We start from the raw sequence: 26,775 nt of genomic DNA, 5'->3' as shown, positions 1-26,775 counted from the left end.
ATTAAATCTAAACTCTAAAAAATATATCCATAAGGAACATAACCTAAATTAAGGAATCAGAAATTAAAAAATATGATCTTGTAAACCATTTCAATATTCTCATTAATAAACATGAAAACCATAAAACTCCACCACAAATCATTAAAATGAAAATACCAATCTCATAATGGAAGAACCCTTGAATCTAAATTATTATTCCAACAGACTTTAAATTAGTAAGTACAATCATTCTTCGTATCTTATTTTAACCATTTTGTCCATAGCCAACAACAAAAATTAATTTCTTTTATCTTTTATAAAAATCATTCATGTCATACCTCTCTTGTTATATTGAGAGGAGAGCTACATTCCAACTTTATAAATAATACTTAACTCATTAATCAAATGAATTTTACATGGATATTAAACTAAACATCAATATAAATAAATAAGAAATCAAAATAATATCAAAGTCTCAATCAAAGAGAATAACTATTTGATAATATAAAAACATAGTTAATATATTCTTAATTCTTAACTTCATTGGAATAAATTTCTATTTTGTTTACTACTTTATGAGTGTCGTAGAAGTGACTGAATGAAGCCAAAAATTTAAAAACAGCTTCTTGAATCCATAAACTAAATACTATAGGGTGGACTCATGAATAGCCCTCAGAAAAAGTAAAACCCATCATTTAGTTCTATGTCATGAGTAGTTGTTTTTCTCATAACTCCATTAACTTCACTATTGTAGCTAATCTAGAGGTTTAAAAAATGACCTGCAAAAATAAGACAAATATGAACACATAAGTTTTGATAAAATATTATAGTTAACTTTATTTAATAATTGAAATCCAAACTAAACACATTTGATGTTCAAAATGACAAATTTCATACCAAACGAATAAATTTCATGGACTTGAGATCTTTGGATCCTCTCGTTTTTCCTTTCTCTTATGTCAAAGTGCTATTTCTATTATTATTATAACAATTTTCGATATAGAACAATAACAATAGATATACTTGTGATACAATTTGTTTGATTGAGAATATTTTTGTTTATAAGTTTTTTTATAAATTAATTTTATTTTGGTAATCATATTATTTTATAAAAAAAACTTATAAATCAAGACAAATAAACAGAAACAATGTATTTAAGATTGCTTGGTTGATTTTTTTTATATTTATAATCTCTCGACCAAAGTTTATAATAAACACTTACTAAATTTAGATCACCTAACAAAATAAAAATTGGAAGTGCATATTCAAACTAAATAAACTCAAACAAACTAAACTAATTTTGTTTGGTAAGTTTAGAAATACTAATACCATCATGCAGTAACATACATAAGGAAGCAAAACCATATTTACACTTTAGATAATAGAAGAAAGATATTACAAAGAAAAGTGAAAAAGTTATTGTTCATGTGATTGAAGCCTAAAAGATATGTCACAATCCGTGACATGTTGGAATTTTAAAAAAATGGTAGAGAAGAAGTACATTTACTATAAATGAAACACTGTTTAAAATCTATCAGAGAAATAATAAATCAAAAAGACCAAAATGTCCTTATAAATAACAATTGTCAAGTTATGTGTGTCTGATATATGAATGGTATATCAAACTATTAATTTTGCAGGATTCTAGACATCACTAAAGTGAAAATTTTACCATACACTATTGTTATTGACTCCTCTTTTTGTTTTGGTTTTTTTATGCTATATGACTTTCCTAGTAATCTAATCTAAAAATACAAATGAGAAACATTCTTCTAGTAAATAGAATGACAAAATGATAATAGAACAAACAAAAACATAATTTGTCATCTTTTAAAGTTATGAGTTGATTTTATAAGAGATAAATCATTTTTATCTAAAATGATAAGATAGTTATAACAAAATGAGTAATAAAAAACAAATTATGGGACATATAAAGGGAAAAATGAAACAGTAACAGCAGTTGCCACCATAATGAATTATAAAGATGCATGCAAAGTTGAAGCAAGTTAAATTGTTGAAATATTTATAAACATATATATTCTTTTCACACCTTCCAGTGAAAAAGTGTCATTGATGATATGGGTTGATTTTAAAAGTGATAAATCATTTTTCTAAAATGATAAGATAGTTATATCAAAATGACTAATCTGAGTGTTGTGACGGCTCAGTGATAGTGCCAGTGATGATAGCTCTGGCGTGTGACGACTGGAGGATGGACTACTACTTCTTCAATTTCAAAAATACAAATTTTCTTGCTCTTTGATGCACCCATTGAAGTTGGTCCATTGGTAGGTGATTTATCTCCTATGTCTCTTGAGCTTTTACGTATAACATTTTGTAACTCTTCTTTTGCTTCTAAACCTTAATGCTAAAGAAGAATAAGGAAAAAAGTAACATGTTGAGTGAAAGTTAGATGAAAAGATAGAAACTTGGGATATATGTACACGAAAAAGGACTCATAGAAATGTAGTAAATAAAGTTCAGTGAAAATTAAAATGTAATGTCTAACTAAAAATGCACAAAGTAAGCTTGATTGATAAAAATGCACAATGTAATAGTTTCAGTTGTTAGACATTGCTATCCATTGTTCTATAACAATCATTCAAATAAAAATTTCAAAAGTTGCTTCAAAACAAATTTACCTTTCTAGTAAATCTTCAAAAGTGAGGATTCACACAATGTTTGAATCATGAATAAAATAAAGTTGGCTTTCCTGATGAATATAATTGACTCCAATGAGACCAATTTTATACCAGAAATTATCTACAAAACACTTTCTCCACAAAGTGGAGTCAAGTTTTTCATCTAGGTGTCATATTGTATTTGTTGAATAGGACATAGTAATTAAAGGAGAACAATTAAACTATTAAAGAATATTTAGTAAGAAAATGTTGCATGCCTTGGGATACTACTGCATGAGAATCAAATGAAACTTTTTTTCCACCTTTTTCATCTTAAATCAATATATATTGCATGGTGTTTAGAGAGATAGTATTTACTATCACACTAGTTACTGTCATTCCTATGTTGAATGTCTATTCAAGTTCTTTGCACTTCAATAATTCAAAGTAAAGTTGAAATTGGGTAATTTGGATACTTTTTATCTAGTGTCTATGTCAACATCTTAGAATCATGTTTGACAATGATGATCTTTACTTACTAAAGCATGAATATTATCACCTACCTACATTTCTATGTGAATCTTGATGATGCTACATCCGGAAATAACAACTGTCAATCTGTCCATGCAACTATACCTCCAAAAAGAAAATCTACTATCTATTAAAGAAAAAATAGAGTATATATTATAGGTATTTTAATATAAGTCAAAACTTACACAAAGAAAGACCAATAATTTAACAGAAAATTTTGTCTAAAGAGGAATTGAAGATAGAACAACATGAAACATACATAGACACAGTAAGACTTAAGCCAAGCTAGTGACCTTCAAAATCAACAGGTAATGATGTTTGTGGTAAAAAAACAATTGATCCCTTTTCATTGAAGATAACAGGTAATGATCTAGTTAGTAATGTTGAACTGAAAAAGCAAGCAAAAAAATTAATATAGTAAAAATGACAAAAATAAATTCATTGTGAGATATAAAAGACTAAAAAAACATGCATACCCAATATAACACAAAGAAGTTCCAAATAAGTTGTAATGAGAAATCATAATAAAATTATTATCTTGAACTCAAAAAGCATGAAATAAGCTTCATGGAGCAAAAATACCCAAAAAATGTCAACTTTTTGGGTGAAAACGTTATCTTTCAGTAAATGTTTCTAAAAAACTACAAATAAGTTTGACCCACTAAATTTATTATCAACAACACCAAAATAACATGCATAAAGATGAGACCAAAATTGTTATTTTGAACTAAAAAAGCAAGAAATAAGGTTAATGGAGTAAAAATACCCAAAAAATATTAACTTTTCAGATAAAAATGTTATATTTGTAGTAAAAGTTACTACAAAAACAACAAATATTTTTGATCTACTAAAAATGTTCTCAATAATACAAAAATAACATACATACCCAAAATGTGATGATAAAGAATTTTGAGTGAGATGTGGAAGAATGAAAGGTGAAGAATGAAGGATGAAGAAAGAAGTATGGAAAAAAAAAACAGATGTGGAAGAAGGTTGAGAATGAAAATGAAGAGGGAGAAAGGGCATGGAAAAATGAATGAGGAATAAGGAGAATGAATGCTGATTGAAATTGGAGAGAGAATGGAGTCTGAAAAAATCATATAAAATAATAATGGAAAGGAAACTACTCCAGGTTTCAAAATTTGAAATGAATGCAAAAAAAGTATTATGTTTGAATGACAATTTTAACCTTAAAAATGTCAAGTGTCAAAATTTTAATATATCCTTTATGGTAATTGTACCAGCCTATTGCATTCTTATATAGATAGTAGAAATATGAGATTTTGAATTTAGTTAAGATTTATGATTTTTTATATATATACAAATAATAGTTTTAAATTAAAATAGTAAGAGTTAAATGAAATTGATAATTTTATTGAAGTGTTAGTTTTAGGAGTTTAGTTAGAGTTTTTGATTTTATTTAAGATTTATTATTTTAGTTGTTTAAAAATAAAATGCACAATTAAAATAATAAGACAAAATTATGGAAATTAAATTGATAATTTTAATACGAATTGGAAAATGAATACATTATAAAAATAACAAAACGAGAATAGAAATTCCTAATGATGTCTATGAGATTGTGTTCCACATCCAGGTGTCTTCCTCCTTCGAGGTGGTTAGACTCTTAGTTGTTGTTGTTGACGTTATCTTGCTTGCCCATTTCCACCTCTAACCAGTTGCGGCTCCTCCTCATCTTTGTCATCATCTTCGTCATCATCTTCAGGTTGTGAAGGCGTTGTCGGCTGATAATATTGTTGAGAGTTGAATATCGACAATGAAGTATTTGAAGTTACGGCAAACAATGATGGCAATCCTTGAAATTGTGAAGAAGATGCAAAGTGAGAGAAGGAGTAGTCACTCATTGCTCCAAAACAACCAAACCTGAAAGGTTGTTGTTGAGGAGAAGGAGTTTGATTATATGCCTACAGATAAGTATATGTATGAGTTTGACTATCATAATGCTGCGGGAACTCAGGTGCAGCAGACATATCAAACTATTGTGTAAGAGGAGCTTAGTAAGTAGTGGAGGAGAAAGCAATTGGAAGTAGTTGAGCAAACGCTTCCATCATCTCATTGCAGTTTAGGTAGATGTCATTCAGTGTTTGCGTGGGATTTGGAAACATTTTTGTAGGAGCATATCGATCCTGAATCGTTCTAATAAAATTGTAGTGTAAAAAAAGTTGGAAAAAAATAGAATAATGAATATCAATTTAATTTTTTTAATATAAATTACAAATAGAAAACTTAATATTCTTACCGACCTAGCCGAATATGTTCCGTATGAAGAGATGTATTTTCTAGTCCTTTGTAAGTATCACTGCATATAATGCAAGTAGTGATATAAAGGTTAGTCATCGGGGAAATCATTCATCACATAATTTTCCCGATTATTCCATATTTGAATCCACTAGTCACGCTTTTATGGCTAGTTGTAGTAGTTTTCCCACGTAGATTCATTTATTGCAGACCAAACTGCCTCATAACCCGATCAATAACATACTACTCAATAAGTGCAAAGCAGATGAGTGGCACACGTGTTCGGGTTATATCTGGTATCTAGCCCACAAAGGTAATGTTCATATATAGGGTCCAGACAAACTAACATATAAAAATAAATTAGTAATAAATTAATAACAAAAAATAGTATAGAATTAACAAAAAATAAATTACAAAAAACCAATTACATAAATTACCTGATCAATGTGCAAGCATCCAACATTGACTGTATTATGTTGGTTGCATGGCCATGAATGTTGGTGGTGATTAAATGTTGCGACCACCTAAAATGTAAAGTTATATGAAATTAATATGTTAGTTAGAATAAATAATTTAAAACAAATTGAAAAAAAAAATATTTACCTTTGGACTAAAAGAAATATTTGTAATTCGTCGTTGTGCAGCCTTGGAGTCAATATCGAGATGCGGTCGTATGTGCATGACTGTAGAAGTAGCAAACATCTCCGATTTCAATATAGTGACTTATTAATGATACATGACATAATCCTTGATATAGACATGTCAATATAGTTGAACCTCAACCATATTGGTATGTCTGATATAAGTCTTCTAGCAATGGAAGATATATTAGGTGAACTCGTGACCATGATGTATCTATCATGAGGAACCCTCCAATCATACGTAGTATGAAGGCTCTTGCATGTTGAATAACAACATCATCGGCATCTTGCGGGAGCATTTCAAAAGTGGAGTCTAGTAAGCTCATTTGGACCTTTTGGGGTGTTGTCTAACCAAGCTGCTGCCCTTGGATTTTTTTGACGCAATATAACAATCATTTGCTCGAATCGTGGCTGCATTAACTTATAACATACAACAAGTGTATAAATATTAACATAAATCATATAAAAAAATAATTTAACATAAATCACATAAATTTGGATAGCATTCAACGAGGTAACTCCTTGTACAATCCCTCATAATCACCATAAACTTGGGACATTGCTATTTGTTTAGCAGTTCAAACCTTTCTATGTCATCATATAACCAAAATGAGTGACTACATCTTTCACTAATGTTTTAATTGGTATACCAAAATCTTCAGATACCAATTGAATAATACAGTTTGCGATGAATGATGAGTTCAATTTCATGTGATCTTCAGAAATATTAGTGGATACACAAGTGTGTCTTCCACTACATTTTCTTTTCTCCCAAATATCACGCCTCACACTTTTCGATGCCTGGATTCTCCATTCACATCCAATACCATAATATTTACATATTGCAACATATCTATCTGACCTAGACTCATCAAATGTAATTAGCAGAATTCCTAATATGAAACTATTTTACAACTTTTATTGTTGCTTCTTTTGATTCAAATTGCATACCAACAAGCATATCACTATCAATATCATTACTTATGTTACTACTTTTATATGAATTTTTTTGTCAATACTGATAATCAATGTTAACAAAAAAAGATGGAGTAACATATGTTATGCTAATTGGTTCACTAATGGCAATCTGAACATCATCATCATCACTACGTAACTCAATGTCTTCTTCATCACTAAAATCACTAACAATATCTTTAATAATGATCATCTAGATATAAACATAGAGTAACATTAAATAAAAATTAATGCACATAAATGAATTAAAAAATAGAACAATATTTTTACTTACCTTGTATAATGACACTTCTTCAATTAGGAATTACTCTTCCTAGATGATAATAAATTACTCTGCAAATTTTTCTTAATTTTTTCTTCATTCGGTGTGATTTGAACTGGGATAGAGAGTGTATATATCTTGTTCGGATCTTGTGCACTATATACACGACTTGGATCTCGTGTCGTAAGTCCACAAAATTTACATGGAACTTATGTTCATCGTGCACCACTTCCATGGTGTCTGACACGGTGTAAGAATCTCGTGCCTCTGATGCACGAGATCATAATGTAGTCACATTGCTGGTCCACGACTTCCTTAAAATCGCGGACCTCATCCACACGTTCCATAAAAACTATAGTACTCCCGTAAATATTTTGAAACATATACCAAACGTGTGATAGACTACATTATCCATGTAATTTTTTCGAAAATGCAATTATGCACAAACTAGTGTGTTGGTGCTATTTTTTTGTTGGTCTTTTCCATGTGAATCACCCATTTATAGTATATAATGCTATATCATTTTTGTATCACTCTCCATTAATATCAAATTATTATTCATTCACACATTTTTTATTCACATATTTGAAATCAATTATTTGTAGTAAAATTTGAATATGTAAACCGGGAATAAAAACCGATGTGAGACTTCAAAAAATGTTTTCTTATGACAAATAACTTTTTAAAAGGTATAAAGATTATTGTAATACTTATAAACTATGAAGCACGGATACTGATACGTATGTCGGGTACGATACGTATCCGATACGTCGACATGTATTTTTTCCAAAATACAGGATACAATACGTTCAAGGATACGCGTATAAAATAATAAAAACACATAAAATATGATAAAATTATAAGTGTAAATCAAAATATTCAAAGTAAAAAATATGTAAATTTAAAATGACTGTCCTCCATAACAAATCTATCTTATTCTATTTTAATGAAAACGAATCTATGTTATCATGTTTTATTGGAAACGAATTTATATTATCCTGTTTTATTGGAAACAAATCTATCTTATCATGTTTTATTAGAAACGAATCTATATATCTTATACTTTTCTGAAAACGAATCCATATATCATATATTTTATTGAAAACGAATCGAACAGGTGTCTTAATATTTATTTATTTTATTTTTTTAATTTTTGGATACTCTATGGATACATATCTTTTGTAAATCTGAGCGTATCCGTGTCGGATACGTGTCGGACACCGACATGTGAAGGTGTTTGACGAATCCGTGCTTCATAGCTTATAAATGTATTCAATTTGACTCCATAAAATCAAAAAGTGGTCACAATGTTCTTTTTAAGCTAAAGTCAACAATGATTATGTAAAATTGCAAAAATTAATGTGTTACCCATAAATTAGTATAAAAACTATTTGCTTTTTATAAATTCGGAAAAAACAACTAGACTATTTTTTAATTATAAAAAAATAAAAATTAGAAGATTTGACACATGTATTTTTTTAAAATAGAACTCCTTCATTATTGAGTCAATAAATATCTATCAATTCACTTGAAACTCTTTTTATTTTAAAAAGAAAACAAAATTTGAGGGGAAAATTGGGTTTGAAATATTATCACGTCACTGTTGAGTCAATAACTGTCAACTAAGTCATTTAAAACTTTTTTATTTTTATATGAAAAAAAATTGAAATTTTGAAAAGAACTACAAAATTATTTGCTCTATGAAATGAGTAAAATTGTTAGATTTATTTTTATGAAATCATATTTGTAATGATAAAAAATTAAATAAAATGGATCACAATTTTATTATTTTTAGTATTTTTACTTTAATTTTTATTATATGGAAAGATAGACCGAACAAAATTTGTATGCCCAAAATATATAATTTGCATGTCTATCTGAATTTCATCATAACTTACAAAATGAATTGAATTAAATAATTAATAGATAAATTAAGACTAAATTATGATGTTAGCAAATGTATTGAATCCATACAAGTTTTCTAGGGGTATTATATCTAATTTTCTACAAGTTATGTCACTGCATATATCATCAACTATAATTGTTCAAAAAATAATTAATTACTAATTTTTTAATTTAAATATATTTTTTTCAATCTATAATAAGTTAGTAGTACATGCAATGACACAACTTTTAAAATTGTTTCCCGTTTTCAGCATCTATCCCTAACAAAAGAAAACTTTTCCAATATCTACCTCCACCAAAAAAGTCATCATAATACTATATGATTATAGATAGATATGAGTGTGTTGACTTGAAAGTCAAAGTCTCCTAAAAATATATCCACGTGCTCTCTCTTATAATAATATTTTGTGCTGACCTAGACTTAAGAAACGGCACATCTCTCATCATATAATTAAGAGTAATGTCATATCTTTTTATTAAATCTTTTTATCTATAAAAAGTAATATATGTTACTTATAAATTATTTATTAATAAATAAATATCAACTTGTAACATAAGTTACTTTTTTGTGACTAGAAGATGAGTAGAAAATTTAGTAACATGATATATGATTTTTTTATAATTAATTAAGATTATAACAATCTTATATTAACACTACATGTGCCTACCCCTTAAAGGTTGAAACTTGAAACAACCTACGCATTTGTGGATTACTTGTTAGCATACATGGACGGCATCACTTTAAATACCTACCTTAAAACAAACCTCTTCGAGTTTGGTAAATTTTATGACAAAAGTTTGGTAAATTTTATCACAAAAGTTTGGTAAATTTATTATGATTGACCAAATAATATTTAATTATTACTTTTGTACTTAAATTCATTTGACAAACTTTTTAATATAGCAATTAGTAAATATGTCCACTTAATTGAACCACACACTAAGCTGAACCACCCAGCATTGTATTTAAAAAGAAAAATGATATATCATTTTACTAAATTTTCTTATCTATAAAAAAGTGACACATGTTATAAGATGATATTTTATTTATTAATAATTAATTTACAAGTGACATATGTCACTATCTTGTATGTAAGAGAATTAGTAAAATAATATAGTAGGACAATAAAACATTACTCATTCAAAAGAGAAATACTCAACCTAACAATTTTTTTGGAAAACTCCAAATCATCCTAAGGATATATGAAAGAAGAATAATCATATATCAACATACTAAATTTTTATTTACAACAAAGAAGTGTTATATGTTAACTATAAATTATTAATAAAAAATTATCATCATCAAATAGACATTTATCTAATAACCTAATACTTTACTAGATACAAAAAGATTAAAAAATCAATAATTCAATTATGGAAGTGACAATGGTTAAAAGAGACATTTATCTAATAACCTAATACTTTACTAGATACAAAAAGATTAAAAAATCAATAATTCAATTATGGAAGCGACAACATTAAAAGAGGCAATCACACAACTCATTAATTCCTTACCCATTGATAAAAATACTATTAATATTACAACAAAATATCATTTTATAACACATGTTGCTTTGCAAGACTATATATCATTTTCATATATGAAATTAAATATATTTGAACATGTACTTAGATTAATTTAATAGTAATCAAATTGGTATGAGGGAATTTTAGTAGTAATGTCTTCACATCAAATAAGGGGTCCTCAAAGAAACGACAGTCGTTTGATCTTTCTTTCTCTATGCGCCATTTGTGGTGTGTGTAACTCCTCATGCTATGATTCTTTATACGAAACTTTTCTTCTTAGGTTATCGCAATTTCAATCCTTATTCTCTCAATTGATTTACTGCACAGATTCAAGTGTTTCTTCTTACACTGCTACTGCGCCGAACAAATTGAATTGAACCACTGGTAAATTCTTTTTTATTCTATCGTTGTCTTGATTTAGGGTTTTTTTAGGTTGTCATTCTGAAATTGAATGCGGTTTCGTCTTTATTTTTTAAAATTGATTTGTATGTTGATATTTTTGCTTGTTTGTGGATATTGACGATAGTCCAAGAAATCTATGACTGCCTGAATTTATGTGAATTTCTCTTTTCCTAGTTTTTTGTTTTTTTGTATTTGACTGTTTTTGTTATCGCAGTTTCAATAGTATTTTTTTTTAATTTATGAATAAATTTGTTTAGGAGACGACTTATATGGAGTGTAAATTTAGAAAGAGGTGGACAAATCCTACTATGAAGGTAAATATTGGAGATTATACCATACCACGTCAGTAAATTTAAGTAGCTTGGATCAATCATACAATATGACAAGAAAATTGATAGAGATATAAGCCATAAAATTCATGCAGGGTGAATGAAATGATAGAGTACATTAAGTGTCATATGTGATATAAAGGTTCTACTCAAGCATAAATGAGATTTTTACTGCACAACTCTAATACACAGAATGTTATATTATATTGAATATTAGGCAATAAAAGGTTAACAAGAGATTAAACTCAATGTAATATATATAAAACTGTTGCGCCAAATGAGTGAAGTAGTGAAAATACTAAACAAGATAGTATTATGAATAATGCATTAAGTAGAAAATTTGAGTTTCTCCTATTGTAGAAAACAGGGGTGAGCAGGACCTACCTGACCTGCTCACCCAATTTGACATTAAGATTGGGCTCGAATATGGTTGGGTTTCATCAGGTTTAGGGCTGAGTTCAAAAATTAGACTTGGTCAATATTTAGGATTGAGTAAGAGACAAATATGAATCGACTCAACTCATCCTATATTCACTCATTCGTCATGTTTGTATGTGCCTATTCAATTTTATACAAAGTAACGATATCTCTTTGTCCCAAAATATCATTGGTTATCTAATTTTTCATCATATATACATATATGTACAAGATTAACAAATTATATACATATATAATTTCATATGTCAAATTACGTATCTAGAAGAATAAGTGATATTGAGAAAACTTTATCTAATATGGGTATGCATTATATTTAATCGGGTTTAGGATTGGGTATGAGTTCAAAATATAGACCGATCGATATTTGGGATTGGGTTAGTCTTTGTGTCTAGGGCTGAATTCAGGTTCAAAAAAATAACCCGACCAACATTTAGGCTCGGGTAAGGGAAAAGCTTTACCAGACCCATGCTTAGACCGAGTAGAAAAGATGGTAGAATTATGCCTTACGTGGTTTGAGCATGTATGAAGGAAACTGCTAGAAGTCCCGGTAAGGAGAGTAGATCAAATGGAGGTTATTCCTCCAATTTCTACTGGTAGATGAATGCAAAGGAAAACCATAGACAAAAATGTTTAGGATAAGTTTAGAGGTCAATGTTTTGTCAATGAACATGATTTGTGATAAAGTATTATAGCGTTGTTATTGGTTGGTAATTTTACGATTCTGTCTTTTGGTCTTGTAAGATGTTGTTGTAAACTATATCTTCAACCGAGCTTCTGGTTTCTACTTGCACATGGAAGGTAGGGTTTAACCTACAAAAGCTAGTCCTTGTTATCACTATGTGCTACAGGGTTATTGAAATGTTGTTTCCTGTTGTCTGATAATGTCTTTGCTCTCTTTTGATCGGGGAGATACTTTATATATATTGGGATTGTTATGATGCTTGTGATAGCGACATTATAGATATGCCCCAACTCTAACCACCATTTTGCACTCACTGCTTGGTAGATGCTTGAGGTGCGTTCCTTTGAAGCGTGTTCCTGTGTGTGTGAATTTTTGTTCTTGGGAAATCTGTTTTATTGAGAAGAGAATTATAAATATGATACACCGAATTTGCTTGTTTGATTACAACATGCAACATAAGTAAGATTATGTTGGGGGATACAAGCCCTATGCAAATATGAAAATGTGTGGAAACTTGTATAATAGTTGGTTCATTTGGTGTGCCTCTCAGAGGCATTCACTGTTCCTAAACTCTTCTTGTCTGTATGTTATCTGAATTTGTATTATTAACTAGCTTAGGCCTTTTGGTAATGTGGTACTGCAAAGGTCATATTTAAACATAGAATTACTGCCTTGCATAATCAGACTGGGAATGGAATGACCCTTCCTGTTCTACAGTTTAATTTTCACAGTAATGGAATTGCATTTTTATTTTTTAATACAACACATGACATTATGCTTTTATGTTTGGTACAGAGAATCAATTAATATCAAAATACAAGCTTAAAATCTGACTAATGAAAATAAATAGGGAATGAGGAAATAAAACAAAATTTAATTTGTTGTAGCCATCAGAAATGTCTATTCTCATATCTCTTGAATGGAATAGGAATTTTGTCTTTAGAAACTTGAGGCATGGAATCAAAGTCCTTCCTGCCAAACCTTGTGATCCTTTTCTTATGGAATAGTAGTAAGGATTGAATGACAATGTTACATACCAAAAGTGTTCTATGTTTTCAGAGTAAGGGCAGTGATTGACATGAGTGAACCTTTTAAGGGAAAAAACTTTATGCATTAAAGTTGCACTTGTGCTGAAAATAATGATTAACTTTGCTGGAAATTGGGGCTTGGAAAATTATGATATAATTGTGATTGTTTTATGATGATGCTTACCAGGTTGCTTACCAATGAAGATGTCCATTAAAAGCGAACAGGGTTGCGATTTCATACTGGTATAGTGTCTTGTTGAAGAACATTCCAGTGTGTCCATGGCTGCTGATCAGAAGAGAAAGCGATTAAATGGCGCGAGCATTATTGGTTATGGTTACAGAGAGCAAAACAGGACTAAAAGAAAGAACTTGGGACCTGCTCACAATGATTTAAGCATGAAATCTCACATTGCTATTGAGTGGGATGCTAATCAGAAAAGGGTTGTTTCCAAGCCAGAGCAGATTGGCATCAGTTGGAGGCATATGAAACCATTTGTCAGTTTTGTCTCTGAAGATCACAATGTCTTGGCAGACGTGTTTACCATACCTGAAGAAATTTTTGATTTGGTCAATTTAACTGAAGTACTTTCATATGAGGTACGCTATCACGCTGTTGTTAGTTTCTATTTGTTTGCAGCTGAAAAATAGCTTTCATTTGAGGAAGTATGGCTAAAATATCTTTTATAAAACTTTTGGAAACTGGCAGGTTTGGAAGACTCATCTATCAGAAAATGAAAAAAGCCTTCTTATGCATTTTCTACCCAGTGCCTTTGAGCCACATCAAACTGTAGAAGAATTACTTTCTGGGAATAAATTTCACTTTGGCAACCCCTTCTTGAAATGGCAAGATCTCTTTCTTTGTATTTTCTAGACACATAATCTGCTGTGCTTAGCATTTCATCTACCCATGCATGTAAACATATGCAACATAAGAAAGTTTCTAATTTTGGATGGCTGATTGGATTTTAGTTATCGGTGTAATACTAAGCTGGTCAGCTTTATTATTAGTTCCTGGGTTGAGTTGACTATTTTTACCAATTTTCAGGTATAATTTCTGTTTTGTAGACTTTTTGAAATTCGAAATTCAGTCTAAGTTTCATCATATCTTACATCATAATAGTCCGAATGATAGAATAAGGTGAAGGTTAGGATGAGATATAGAGGATCAGGGCTTCAAAATTTTATGGATCACACATTTACCTCAAGTAACTTCCCAGCCACACTCCATATCTAACTGCTCACATGGCAGTTTAAGTGTTGTAGTTGGGAAGAAGATATAAGAAAGGGAAGCAAGAGAGAAGAGAGGGTAAGGAAAGTGTAGAAGTAACTCGGTGGGTATTAGAATATACTTAGTGGTTGTAATTCTGTTTTAGTTAATATTTGAGTGAGGTAAAGGTTGTGACTAGCTTCACTATGCTGAGCTGTCAAACCTTATATAAATCCTCCTTTCACTCCTTTTGTAACTAACTAAGTTTGAATAACAAAATCAGTTTTCATCTTCTCCTTCCTTCTCTCTCTATCTCTAAACGGTTTTCTTATATGGTATCATGCCTTCTCCGGTTCCTGGTGCCTCTCTCTCTTCTGCTCCGTCTACACCATCTCCATCTCCGCTACAAACGGTTGCGTCACCGTTAGTTCTACCTGCTCCGACGATGAAACTTACAGAGCAGAACTTTCTCGTGTGGCGGCATTTCATGATCGCCACTCTCACTTCCAATAGAGCTAATCGGTTTGTTCTTGGAACCGAAATACCTCATCGGTTTCTCACCGATGATGATCGCCTTATCAACAAAGTGAATTCTGCTTACTTGCGTTGGGAGGAACAAGATCAAGCGATCTTTTCCTGGATCTTGAATTCACTTTCGGAAAGCTTACAACCTCGTGTTGTTGGTTGTCAACACTCATGGCAGCTTTGGGAGGAATTGCATAATTTTTGCAGTTCTCAAACGAAAGCTAGAAGTCGACAACTTCGTTCTCAACTTCGTTCAATTACTCAAGGTTTGTTGTTTATATCTGAGTATTTTCGGAAGATCAAAAATCTTGTTGATGCTCTAGTTTTCATTGGAGCTCCAATCTCCACAACTGAACACATTGATTATGTGTTGGATGGTTTAAACGAAGAATTCCAACCGGTGATTACTTCAATTGAGATGCAACTTGATCTTCCAACGCTTCATTCCTTGGAATCATTTCTTCTGACTTTTGAATCACGAATGGAGAAGAACAAGTCGAAAGTTCTTTCTGATGCTCTATCGGCAAAAATTGCCGCTGCTCCTTCTTCCTCCGTATCACCGTGCCCTAACTCAAGAAGATCTATTCCATCAGTATCGACATTTTCTGATTCGCCTCAAATTCAGTCTCTGCAACTTGATTATGGTCTTGCTGCTTTGAATGGTGGTTATCGTGGCTATCATGGTCGTCGTGGTGGTCGTATGCGCTGAGGAAGGGGATCTCGTTGTGGTTCGTCGTTGTATTGTGATTTTTGTAACCGTTTTGGTCATGACGTGGCAATGTGCTATTATGCGCCCTATGGTTACAGTTCTCTAACCTACGCTCCTCGGAATGTTGGAGCTGCTCTACGTTCATCAACCTTCACACAAACTGGGTTGGGCCATCACTCATCATTTAATTTCTCCCATGGGCCTTCTCAGGCCCACTTTCCTTCATACACTGATCACTTTTACTCTCCTCCTTCACATTTCTCCCAACTACAACACACTATACACTTGGGCCTCACACATCTTAGTTTGGGCCTCCTTCATCTCAATCTCTTCTTGGATCGGGTCCTCACTCATTCGTTCCATATGGTGTTAATACTTCTCGAGGACTTCAATATTCTCCTTCTTCCTACACACCACATGCCATGACAACAAATGTTGAAGCTCCCAAACCTTCTACTTGGTATCCAGATTCGGGAGCTACAAATCATCTCACCTCAGATGCGGGTCTAATTCACACTCCTACTGAACGCTTTGGTCCAGATCATATATTCATAGGTAATGGTCATGGTATACCTATTTACTCCACAGGAACTTCTCAATTTACTTCTCCTACTTCTACTCTCTCCTTTTCTTTACATAATCTCTTACATGTTCCTCAAATTACGAAAAACCTTCTTAGTGTTTCGCAATTTACCAAAGATAATCACTGTTATTTTGAGTTTCATGCTGACAAGTGTTTTGTGAAATCTCAGGTTTCTAATGAGCTTCTTCTTCAAGGTTCTATAACCAAAGATGGCTTCTATGCGTTTCATGATCTTGTTCCCAGCTATGTCTCTCGTCCTAGTTGTTCTCTTGTTTCTGGTTTGAATAAATTTGTTGATACCGTGAATAACTCTTTGATAATTGTAATAGGGCTTCTTCTATGTTTAGGTCTTTTCATTTGTGGCATTGTAGACTTGGTCATTCTCATGAGGCCATTGTCTATAATGTCCTGAAACATTGTAATATTCCCTATTGCAATAAAAACTTAACTGATTTTTGCAATGGGTGTTGTATGGGCAAAGCTCACAAATTAAATGCTCCTGTCTTCCACTGTTTACAATAAACCTTTTGAACTTGTGTTTGTTGACTTATGGGGACCTGCACCTCAGTACTCATATTCTGGTTTTAGGTACTACTTCACTATAGTTGATGCTCACTCTAGGTTCACTTGGATGTTTCTTATGAAACAGAAGTCTAATACCTTGTCTCTGTTTCAAATGTTTATGCAATTAGTCAAAACTCAGTTTAGTACAACCATTAAGGTTGTACAAAGTGATTTTGGTGGTGAATTTAGACCATTCACCACCTATCTTCAGTCCTTAGGCATACAACATAGATTGTCTTGCCCTCACATACCCATCAATAGGGTACTGTGGAAAGGAAGCATATGCATATAGTTGAGATAGGATTAACATTCTTGTCTCATGCTAAACTTCGTATGGACTATTGGGAGTTTGCCTTTATGGTTGTTGTGTATTTGATTAATAGAAACCCTACACCCACTTTGCAACATCAATCTCTTTACCAGAAACTGTTTGGCACTGTTCCTGCTTACAAATTCCTAAAATATTTGGGTGTTCTTGTTTTCCTCTTCTTAGACCCTACAACAAACATAGACTTGAACCTAGGAGTACGAGTGTGTTTTCTTGTGCTACTCTCCTAATCACAAGTGTTATAAATGCTTGTCCCAAGATGGTAGACTTTATATTTTAAAGGATGTTGTTTTTAATGAACATTCCTTTCCTTTTCATGGTAATTCTTTCTTTGTCCAAAATGGTCTACTACCTTGTCTCCATCCCTCAACTCCACTATTCCTTCTCCTCCTATCTCAATTTTCTTGCCTCCTATCTCTGTTTCATCTAATTCCATTCCTTTATCTACTTCAGTGTCTTCTCCTTCATTACCTAGTCTTGTCACCTCTCCTATATATGTGTCTGATTCTAGGGATACCTCTTCTTCCACTGGTTTGTCTCTTGATCACCTGCCATCTTCATCCACTCATCCTATGCAAACAAGGTCTTAGTCTGGAATTTTCAAAACCATTGTTCCCAGGGTTCTCCTCACTCAAGGTGAACCTGTTAGTGCCAAATCTGCTTTTGCTGATCCTGTTTGGAAGCAAGCTATGCAAGAAGAGTATAATGTTCTTCTTGCTTTGGGAACATGGTCTCTTGTCCCTTTACCTCATGGCAAACATGCCATTGGCTGTAAATGGGTTTTTCGGATCAAAGAAAATCCTGATGGATCTATTCACAAGTAGAAAGCAAGGTTAGTTGCCAAGGGCTTTCATAAATTTTTTGGCATTGACTACACTGATACTTTCTCACTTGTTAAACCCATCACTATTCGTATCCTCTTGACCTTTGCTGTTATGTATCAATGGCATATTGAACAACTTGATATCAATAATGCCTTCTTAAATGGAGTTCTCAATGAAGAGGTTTGCATGCAACAACCTTCTGGTTTTCAACACAGTGACAAATCCTTAGTGTGCAAACTTCCCAAAGCTATTTACGGTCTCAAGCAAGCTCCAAGACAATGGTTTGTGAAGCTCAAGTCTACTCTTCCTTCTCTCGGATTTATGGTTAGCAAATGTGACAATTCTCTCTTTATGTATACTTCAACTTCTTCTCAACTCTTTGTTCATGTGTATCTTGATGACATCATTATAAGCGACTCTTCTTCTTCTCAAGTTCACAAGGTCATCCAAGATCCTAGCTCTTCCTTTGCTCTTAAACAACTTGGGAAACTAGACTACTTTCTTGGCATTGAGATCAAGCACCTCACTGATGGATCTCTTCTCATGTCTCAATCAAAATACATAAGAGATCTCCTGATAGAGCAAATATGGGCATTGCTAAACCTGTGACAGCCCCTATGACAAGCAGCTGCAAACTCACTAAAGAAGGGAATGATTTCTATGCTAATCCCACCTTTTATAGGTCTATTGTTGGCGCTCTTCAGTATACAACAATCACTAGACCTGATATCACTTATAGTGTCAATAAAGTCTGTCAATTTCTTAGCCAACCTCTCAACTCTAATTGGGTTGCTGTGAAAAGAATCCTTAGATATCTTCAAGGCACTGTCTCTTGTGGCCTTTTTCTTCAGAAGGCTGCTGTCTCTGCTCCTCTTCCTATCACAGTCTTTTGTGATGTTGACTGGGCTTCTGATGTGGATGATAGGAAGTCAATTTCAGGAGCCTGCATCTATCTTGGTCCTAACCTAATTACCTGGTGGTCCAAAAAGCAGAACACAATCTCCAGGTCAAGCAAATAGGCTGAATATAGGAGTCTAGCCTTGGCTGCTCAAGAACTGATGTGGGTTGAGTCTCTTTTACAAGAGATCAAGTTTTCATACTCAACACCTACCATACTGTGTGACAATTTGAGTATTGTTGCTACGTCACATAATCCTGTACTTCATAGTAGAACCAAGCACATTGAGCTTGATCTCTACTTTGTTCGTGATAAGATTCAAAACAAGACTTTGCTTGTTGCTCACGTGCCTTCTGATCTTCAAACTGCTGATGTCCTTACCAAGCCTCTTTCTACTGATAAATTCACCAACTTCAGAAAGCAGTTTCAAGTTAGAGATTACTCTAGTCTAGTCAAGCATTCTCAACACCCACAAATTCAGGGGGGTATATTAGAATATTATTAGTGGTTGTAATTCTGTTTTAGTTAATATTTGAGTGAGGTAAAGGTTGTGACTAGCTTCTCTATGCTGAGCAGTCAAACCTTATATAAATCCTCCTTTCCCTCCTTTTATAACTAACTAAGTTTGAATAACAAAATCAGTTTTCATTTTCTCCTTCCTTCTCCCTTCTCTCTTCTCTCTCTCTATCTATCTCTAAACAGTTTTCTTATAGTGGGAGACAAATAGGCACTCTCAAACTTGATTGCGATAATTTGTATTTTCGGTTTTCAGGTGTTTTTCATTCGTTTTATCTTTCCATCATCCCCTTTGCTCTTAATATTACCATGACATGACTTCAGTGAGGGGACTTTTGTGTGTAATTCTGGTCTAGTTTTATCTCAGAATATTGATTCAATTTTCTAGAATCTCCCTTTTGCTTCATAGAAAATTTCTCAATTTTGTAACTTGAAGAGGGATTTTGTTGAATGTGAAGAGGGATTTTGTTGAATGTGAAGAGGGATTTGGTTGTAATATTTTCACTGTTCATGGTTTCTATGCTTAAATTTTGTGGATTCATTTATTTGGCTACCATTTCAATGGTCATCTGGGTTATATGATTTTTCCCCCTCAATTCTGTTGGTCATGGCACTTGTTTTTCAAATATCCTTCCTGTTTGCCAAAAAACAATCCTTGTTTCCTTGTAAGGTTGGGAAGCATTACTAAGACATTGAATGAAATTTGTCTAGTTTGGTGATCATTCACTAAATCTTCTCTTTTCTGAAGTCAAAATTATCCTTTAAATATATATATATATATATATATATATATGCAGGGGTGCTTCACTTTGTCTAGGTCATCTTCATCCAGATGTGATCATTGACCGGGAGCAGCATCTGAAGTCTGAGAAGAGAGCATACTACTCACAGTTACATAATTATCACAAGGAGTAAGTCATACTTAGCTATTCAACCTACAACCTCAACTTTTGTATCTTTCTGGCATGGTACTTAATTTATTGTTGTCATTCTTCTTTTTGCAGAATGATTGGATTTCTAACTAGGTTGAAGAAAAGGTGGCAAAGCAGCAAATATCCAGAAAAGGAAATTGCACATAAGATGTGGAGGTTGACACTTGAAAAACTTTCTATTTATTGCAATCTGCATATATGGCACACCGGCACAAAAACTAAATTCGGAGAGCATATTCTGCTATAAATTTTTCAATGAAAACTTCTTGACCATGTGCAAGCAGGGGAGAACATAACTGGCTTATATCCTTGACATCCTTCATATGATTAACTTTCTGAACAGTTAGGGATGTCATATTGGTTTACAACTGAGATAAGGATATCCTGGAAATCTTTTCACAGATGTATCTGAGGAAATGAGACTTCCCCTTATGTTTTCTGTATGACTACTGTTTTCATCAATAATTAGCGAGTCTGATAATGTTCATTTATCTATTTTTATGTGGTTTTGATCCTTGATTGGAATTTTCGGTTGTAATCGTTAATGTCATAATTTTGTTGGATTTAAGCAGGTCAAGGAATGATGTAGAGAAAATAATGCCATCAAGTGTGAATGGGTCAAGACTTTATAATCACGATGGTAATCTTACACTGACAACTGGGTCATGTTCCTGGGATGCAGAGGATAGAGCATGTAGCAGTGACAACCAAATTTCTTCACTGAGAAAGGATGATAAACTTCAAAGAAGGTAACTAGTGAGAGTAATCGGCAATAATTGGTTTGTGCACCTTGTTTCTTCTAAGTCAGCAATATCTTTAAGAATCAAATTACAAACTGAGGCCATAGGGCAGAGACAGCACTTAGCTTCCTTGATTTTCTTCTTTCTTCTTTACTAGTACTTCTGTCTATATAGTTTCTATCTCCACCACTGTAATTAGAGCTAGGCTCCTTGACATTCTTGCATTTTTGTTTTTGTTTACCGTTATTACCAGTTCTTATCTATTTCATTCCTAATCACTGGATTTGTCAGTGGACTAAATGTTAGTAGGTATTCTCTCCTGGTTGCATAAGATATTTTCTTGTTTTATTGTGATATTTTGAACATCTTGAATATGGGCTCTATTGTCATGCAATTTTTTTGTTGTGGTTAGGTATTTGCGTTTTCAACACAGGCATTTTATAATATGGAGCCACTTATATAACTATATCCTGAGGTCTTCTGGGGCAAATTCTATTGTCTGGTTATGTATTATGATGCCTTCTAGTTGTATGTTTTTTTTGGAATTATTTTTGTAATTTTATCTGCCGCTAAATGCTTAAGTGTCTTTATGTTTTTTTTTTTGTGCATAATCTACCTTCACGTTTTTTATGCTTATGAAATAATGTTTGGCAGGGTGCTCGAAAAAGGCATTGTTAAAGGAAAATCTAGAAATTTGATATATTCTTCAGATGATATTCTTAATGTGGGAGAAAGGCCCAACAAAGGAGACAAACTACCCAAGCATAACATTCATTCTAGTGAAGGTGACAAATACATGTCATGTATCAAGGTTAGGCAGTCCACCTTTTATTTCTGAGATATACTGAGTTGGCTGGGGGAACATCTTGTTAGCTGGTTTAGTTATCTCATCAGTGTCAGTAGATTAATTGGACAAAAAAAATTGATTACTAATTGTGTGAAATTAATTATTGCTGCTGAAACTTGTAAATAGTAAGGTAGACTTCAACTGTTTCATCAAAAAGTTGCCCTTGACGTCAATCTGTTTGCTTGTAGTTAGAGCTCTGAATAAATAAATGTGATTTTTTCCTCCAAATCCTACTTAGTATAGTTGTATGGATTTAATTTTAACTACATAATAATAGCCTTTCTGCAGATTCATTTTCCTTCAAGATGAGGAAACTAAGCAAAATTATTCAGTGTAACTATGCATACTTTATTATTTGAGGGAATTTGCTGATTGTTCGGGTCTGCATTTCAGATTAGTAAGCAGCAGCATGAACTTGTTAAAAATATGAAGCAGTTGGGTAAAAGCATCCAATCTAGGTCTCTTAACCGTGTTCTGGGTAACCTTGATAACATTCATGTGCAACCATATGAAGTATTTCTCAAAGAAGAACAGAAGAAGTTGCATGAGCATTGGTTAGTGAGATGTTCAACGATATTTTTTAAGTCAAAATTTTATCATTTTAAATATTTCATTCTTATTGTTTACTAATATGTATTTTATTTGTAGGTTGAAATTGGTGAACAAAGACCTCCTTGCGGCATATGCAAACTGGACACAGAGACAGATACAAAGACATGCAGTGAGAAATGCATTGGTGGCAGAGATGAAGGAAAAATCAAATCCACTCCTGGAGGTTTGTATTGGTACTTTTCTATGGTCCTTCATAATTTCCTTGGACCTAGATTGCATAAGTTGTATGTTTCTTAAATGCCTAGAAGATCCCCAGTCCCATAATCATGAGCATTTTCCTCAGTGGATCTTCTAAAAGATTTCCAATTATATTTTATCTTTTAGGAAGAGGATAATGTGAACTCAGGGAGTGATCTTCAGGATCAGGATGAGGATAACATGAGCTCAGGGAGCGAGCTTCAGGATCAGGATAATGCTAACTCAGGGAGCAAACTTCAGGATCAGGGTGAGGATAACATGAGCTCAGGGAATGAGCTTCAGGATCAGGATGATGACAATGTGAGCTCGGGGAACAGCCTTCCAGATCAGAAGGAGGATAGTGTTAGCTCAGGGGGAGAGCTTCAGGATGAGGATAATGTGGACTCAGGGAGCAAACTTCAGGATAAGGATGAGTATAACACGAGCTCAGGGAGCGAACTTCGAGATCAGGTGGGGGATACAGGTCTAAATGCGCAGTCTAGCTCGAAAGATGATGAAGATTCTATTGGCGGGTCCCCAGAGAACCAGTCCCCATACAATTCTCATCTTAGAGATGAATTGTTCATCCCAGTGAGTATGGGTTCAGAGAAGAATATTGTTTCATCAAAGCAAGCTGATGCTTCACCGAATAAAGTTGAGTACTCAAGGAATATGAACAATGAGGATATTTCTATTAATGAAGGGTCCTCACATAATACTTATCTTAGAGGTGAATCATTGAACCCAGTGAGTATGGGTTCAGAGAAGAATATTGTTTCATCAAGGAATATGAACACTCAGGATGTTTCTATTAATGAAGGAGCACCTTTTGCATCTAGTATTGATGTCTGGCAAGAATTTGAGATGCCACATTCATCCTATGATTCTGCTGTGACCCATGAGTATATAGTCAGTGGGTTATCACTGGGAAATCCTCAAGTCAATGAAGAGCAACGGACCAATCTGATTGATCTTCAAGCTGACTTGCGTCACCAAGAGACAGGTAAAGTGTTGTCACACAGACAGTTAGGTGATGGAACCTTCAACTCTTGCCAAAGTCAGGACCAAAATAACTTTGTCCAATCTCTCTTCAAGGGGGAGGAAATGTTGTCCTATCATCCTGAACAAAAAGGAGATAAATTAGACTTCAAGCCTTCAAACAATGTAATGATGGGGGATGGCCAATTTTCTAGTCATTTTAAGGAACCATTGCAAAGATCACTGACATTGGACCAGGGGCAGAGGAGAGCTAGTGAGGTTTACTTGCCAGTAAACATGTCAGATAATATTTATTCTGATAGAGGAAGGTACTTAATCTCCAGGCAAGATCCATTGATCTCCATACAACATCCATTGCCCGCAGCAAATGTCAATGATTGGGCTGCTAATACTGCTCGCATAGCTGCACCTCCCCAATCTCACTTGAATAACGGAAATTTTATTGGTCATCATTGGTTTCCTGCCGATCATGTTCGTGGTGGGTGGAATGTATCTGATGGCAGTAGTGCTTCTTGTCAAAGTCTTGGCACTCAACCAAACACTGATCAGAACTTATTTAGTATTGTGTCACATAGTAACCAATTACGTTTGGGTAGCCCTTATGATTCAGTCAGAAACTCTAACCAGTTTCTTGCACCAAGAACCCATGGAGAATTAGATGCAGCTATACCCAGGCCCAATGAGGTTGTACCACAGGCTTCTCATGCACCAGGTTATTTCAGTGGACACGAGGCAACCGGTGGTCAGGTGCCCAATGATATGGCACAGACGAACTTGCCGCATCAGAATTCAGCATTACATGATCAAATCGGACCGTCATACCTGAGGTCATGGAATCAGCCATGAATGTTTTACCCTGTGTTGACAAAGTGTAGTCAGAGTGCAGAGCTTGACTGCAAGATTGAAGAAGTGATCTTCTGTGTTTAGTAGTATTTTGTCACTTGAGCAAGATCAGCAGAAGCTGGGTGATTCATACCCCAAGATGAGTTTGGCTTCTGTACATACCTATACTGAGGTCAACTCAACACCATGTACATACCTAGATATTAGATGAAAGAAAAGTCAAAGGGGGTAAGATAAGCTTCAAGAACCTCAGCTTGTTAGGCAAGCTACATATTTTATTTTTTACTTATTTTTGGAGAGACATACTTCAATAATTTTGGAAAGCAAGAAATGCTGGAGAGCCTTTTTTTTAGTTCATTTATCATGATTCTTTTTCATAATTTCTTCTTACGTTCATAATGTTGGTTTAATGGTGTAAGACCTACTGAAATCCCAATACATCGTACTAGGCCAAAGGTTTGATTGCTGAGAGTAACACTGGTTGTGAGGGACAATCATACACTTCGAAAGAGATTAGTTTCTTATTCATAGAGTGAGGGGATACTACCCTTGGTTATATAAATAAAATGCTGAAAGTAATGGTTTTGTTTGGGTATGATTGATGGTTCCAACCAAATAAGTATAGTAGATGTACAGCGTAAGTGACAGAAGTATAGAGTATCTTGAGATGAGCATGGTTAGCTAATTACTTTGGCAACTTTTGGGACATTAAGGTGATGATTATATTGCCTTTAATGTTTATAGTTTTTCAATCAACAGATTTTACTTCCAAATATAATTTGTTGAATATTAACTAGTTAATGAATCACAATATTTTATGTGTATTTCAAACTTTGAAAAATGATTCACTTAGCTTTCAAATAAAATTTTTCCTTTTATTGGTTCCCTAATAAATCATTTTAAAACATTCTTTTGCTATATACTGTAACATATAGAGTGATACATATTATGGTACAGAAGATGTACTCTTAGTCTAGAATAGGTTGGATGAGTTCACATTCCGAATGATAATTCAACTCTTGAATGGATTTTTAACTCTTGGTGGATGACCATTTTCTTGGAATTTTAACAAAATGACATGTACAATGAATGGAATACAGAGTTTGTTGCAATAAGGTATACATGTGAATATAGTCTGATATATTAGTTTGAGATATGAATTTGTCTCGCTTTATTATATATTTACAATTCATCCGGGTAGTGAAGTTATAACTTGATTGGTTCTTTTACAAAAAAAAAGGCTATTGAAAGAGTCGATGAGGAAATCATCAATGGGAATGAGATTAACAACTCTCGTCTAGAAAAACTCTAGTCCAATAGGTAATAAGTTATTGGTAAGTGACTTGAGACACTAGAAATTACAAAGTATAAGAGGGTGAGTGTTGAACTCTCAATGAAGTTAAATGAGGGATACACAACTTAAGCTTTCTCTGGGGGAGGGGAAGAAAGATGATGATTTAAATGGGTATTTACTTGTTTGAGAGATTAGTTTTTTTATCACTAATGAAAACTTTATTAATCAAGAGATAAAAATATTAGGAGAACAAATGATACTCTTATCCAATGAATCCCTGTAATTAACAAAGAGAAAGACAAGTTGATGGATGTCTCACCCAATCAACATAAGAGTAAGAGAAGAAATGAAAGCAAACAATAATAAGGTTCTAGGAATGCAGAAAAATAATAAGCTCCATCATCTCCTCTATTTGGAACCTCAAGTTCTTAAAGATAATTTTGTTCCTATGTGCCAAATAGTCTAAATCGTGACAAACCAAAGAGCCACCCATAACTGTTCTTCTTGTTCTACAACCATATTATGTTTTCATGAGATACAAAGAGAGTCATTACATCATTATGAATGATAGATGTAAGACCAAAACAAAAATAAAGCT

General features: G+C 33.1%; 1 protein-coding gene and 2 long non-coding RNA genes across 8 annotated transcripts; 2 read left to right on the top strand and 1 right to left on the bottom strand.

Annotated features, from left to right (window-relative positions):
• On the bottom strand, positions 1,256-13,874 carry LOC109354801. Its single transcript, XR_002108604.1, has 3 exons — positions 13,764-13,874; positions 3,790-3,792; positions 1,256-1,268 (listed from the first exon to the last, which is right to left on the bottom strand). It is a non-coding gene; the product is annotated as an uncharacterized LOC109354801 (long non-coding RNA).
• LOC109354798 lies at positions 13,780-25,244 on the top strand. Of its 6 annotated transcripts, none has more exons than XM_019597539.1 (10): positions 13,780-14,176; positions 14,286-14,422; positions 20,531-20,644; positions 20,738-20,821; positions 21,238-21,414; positions 22,057-22,216; positions 22,646-22,806; positions 22,901-23,027; positions 23,189-23,236; positions 23,315-25,244. In XM_019597539.1, the coding sequence occupies exons 1-10, from the start codon at positions 13,859-13,861 to the stop codon at positions 24,884-24,886; spliced, it is 2,898 nt and encodes a 965-aa protein (XP_019453084.1). In that variant the 5' UTR covers positions 13,780-13,858; the 3' UTR covers positions 24,887-25,244. The 6 variants fall into 6 exon arrangements, with proteins under 6 accessions (XP_019453084.1, XP_019453083.1, XP_019453081.1 ...); XM_019597538.1 differs by having other exon boundaries at positions 23,189-23,266; positions 23,303-25,244; XM_019597536.1 differs by having other exon boundaries at positions 23,189-24,898; positions 24,971-25,244.
• Positions 14,429-20,521, top strand: LOC109354800. The gene is made up of 3 exons (XR_002108603.1): positions 14,429-14,910; positions 15,001-15,002; positions 19,931-20,521. It is a non-coding gene; the product is annotated as an uncharacterized LOC109354800 (long non-coding RNA).

Source organism: Lupinus angustifolius, chromosome LG08 (genome assembly GCF_001865875.1).
Source record: "Lupinus angustifolius cultivar Tanjil chromosome LG08, LupAngTanjil_v1.0, whole genome shotgun sequence".
Lineage (NCBI taxonomy): Eukaryota > Viridiplantae > Streptophyta > Magnoliopsida > Fabales > Fabaceae > Lupinus > Lupinus angustifolius.
The sequence above is the reverse complement of the archived record's forward strand: the minus strand, read 5'-3'. Positions and strand labels throughout refer to the sequence as shown.

Excerpts from the sequence above, each read along its gene's own strand:
- LOC109354798 (XM_019597536.1), top strand. The coding sequence starts at position 13,859 with ATGGCTGCTGATCAGAAGAGAAAGCGATTAAATGGCGCGAGCATTATT. Across the intron at positions 14,423-20,530 it reads GGCAACCCCTTCTTGAAATG|GGGTGCTTCACTTTGTCTAG; the intron begins GCAAGATCTCTT and ends ATATATATGCAG. Across the intron at positions 20,645-20,737 it reads TTACATAATTATCACAAGGA|AATGATTGGATTTCTAACTA; the intron begins GTAAGTCATACT and ends TTCTTTTTGCAG.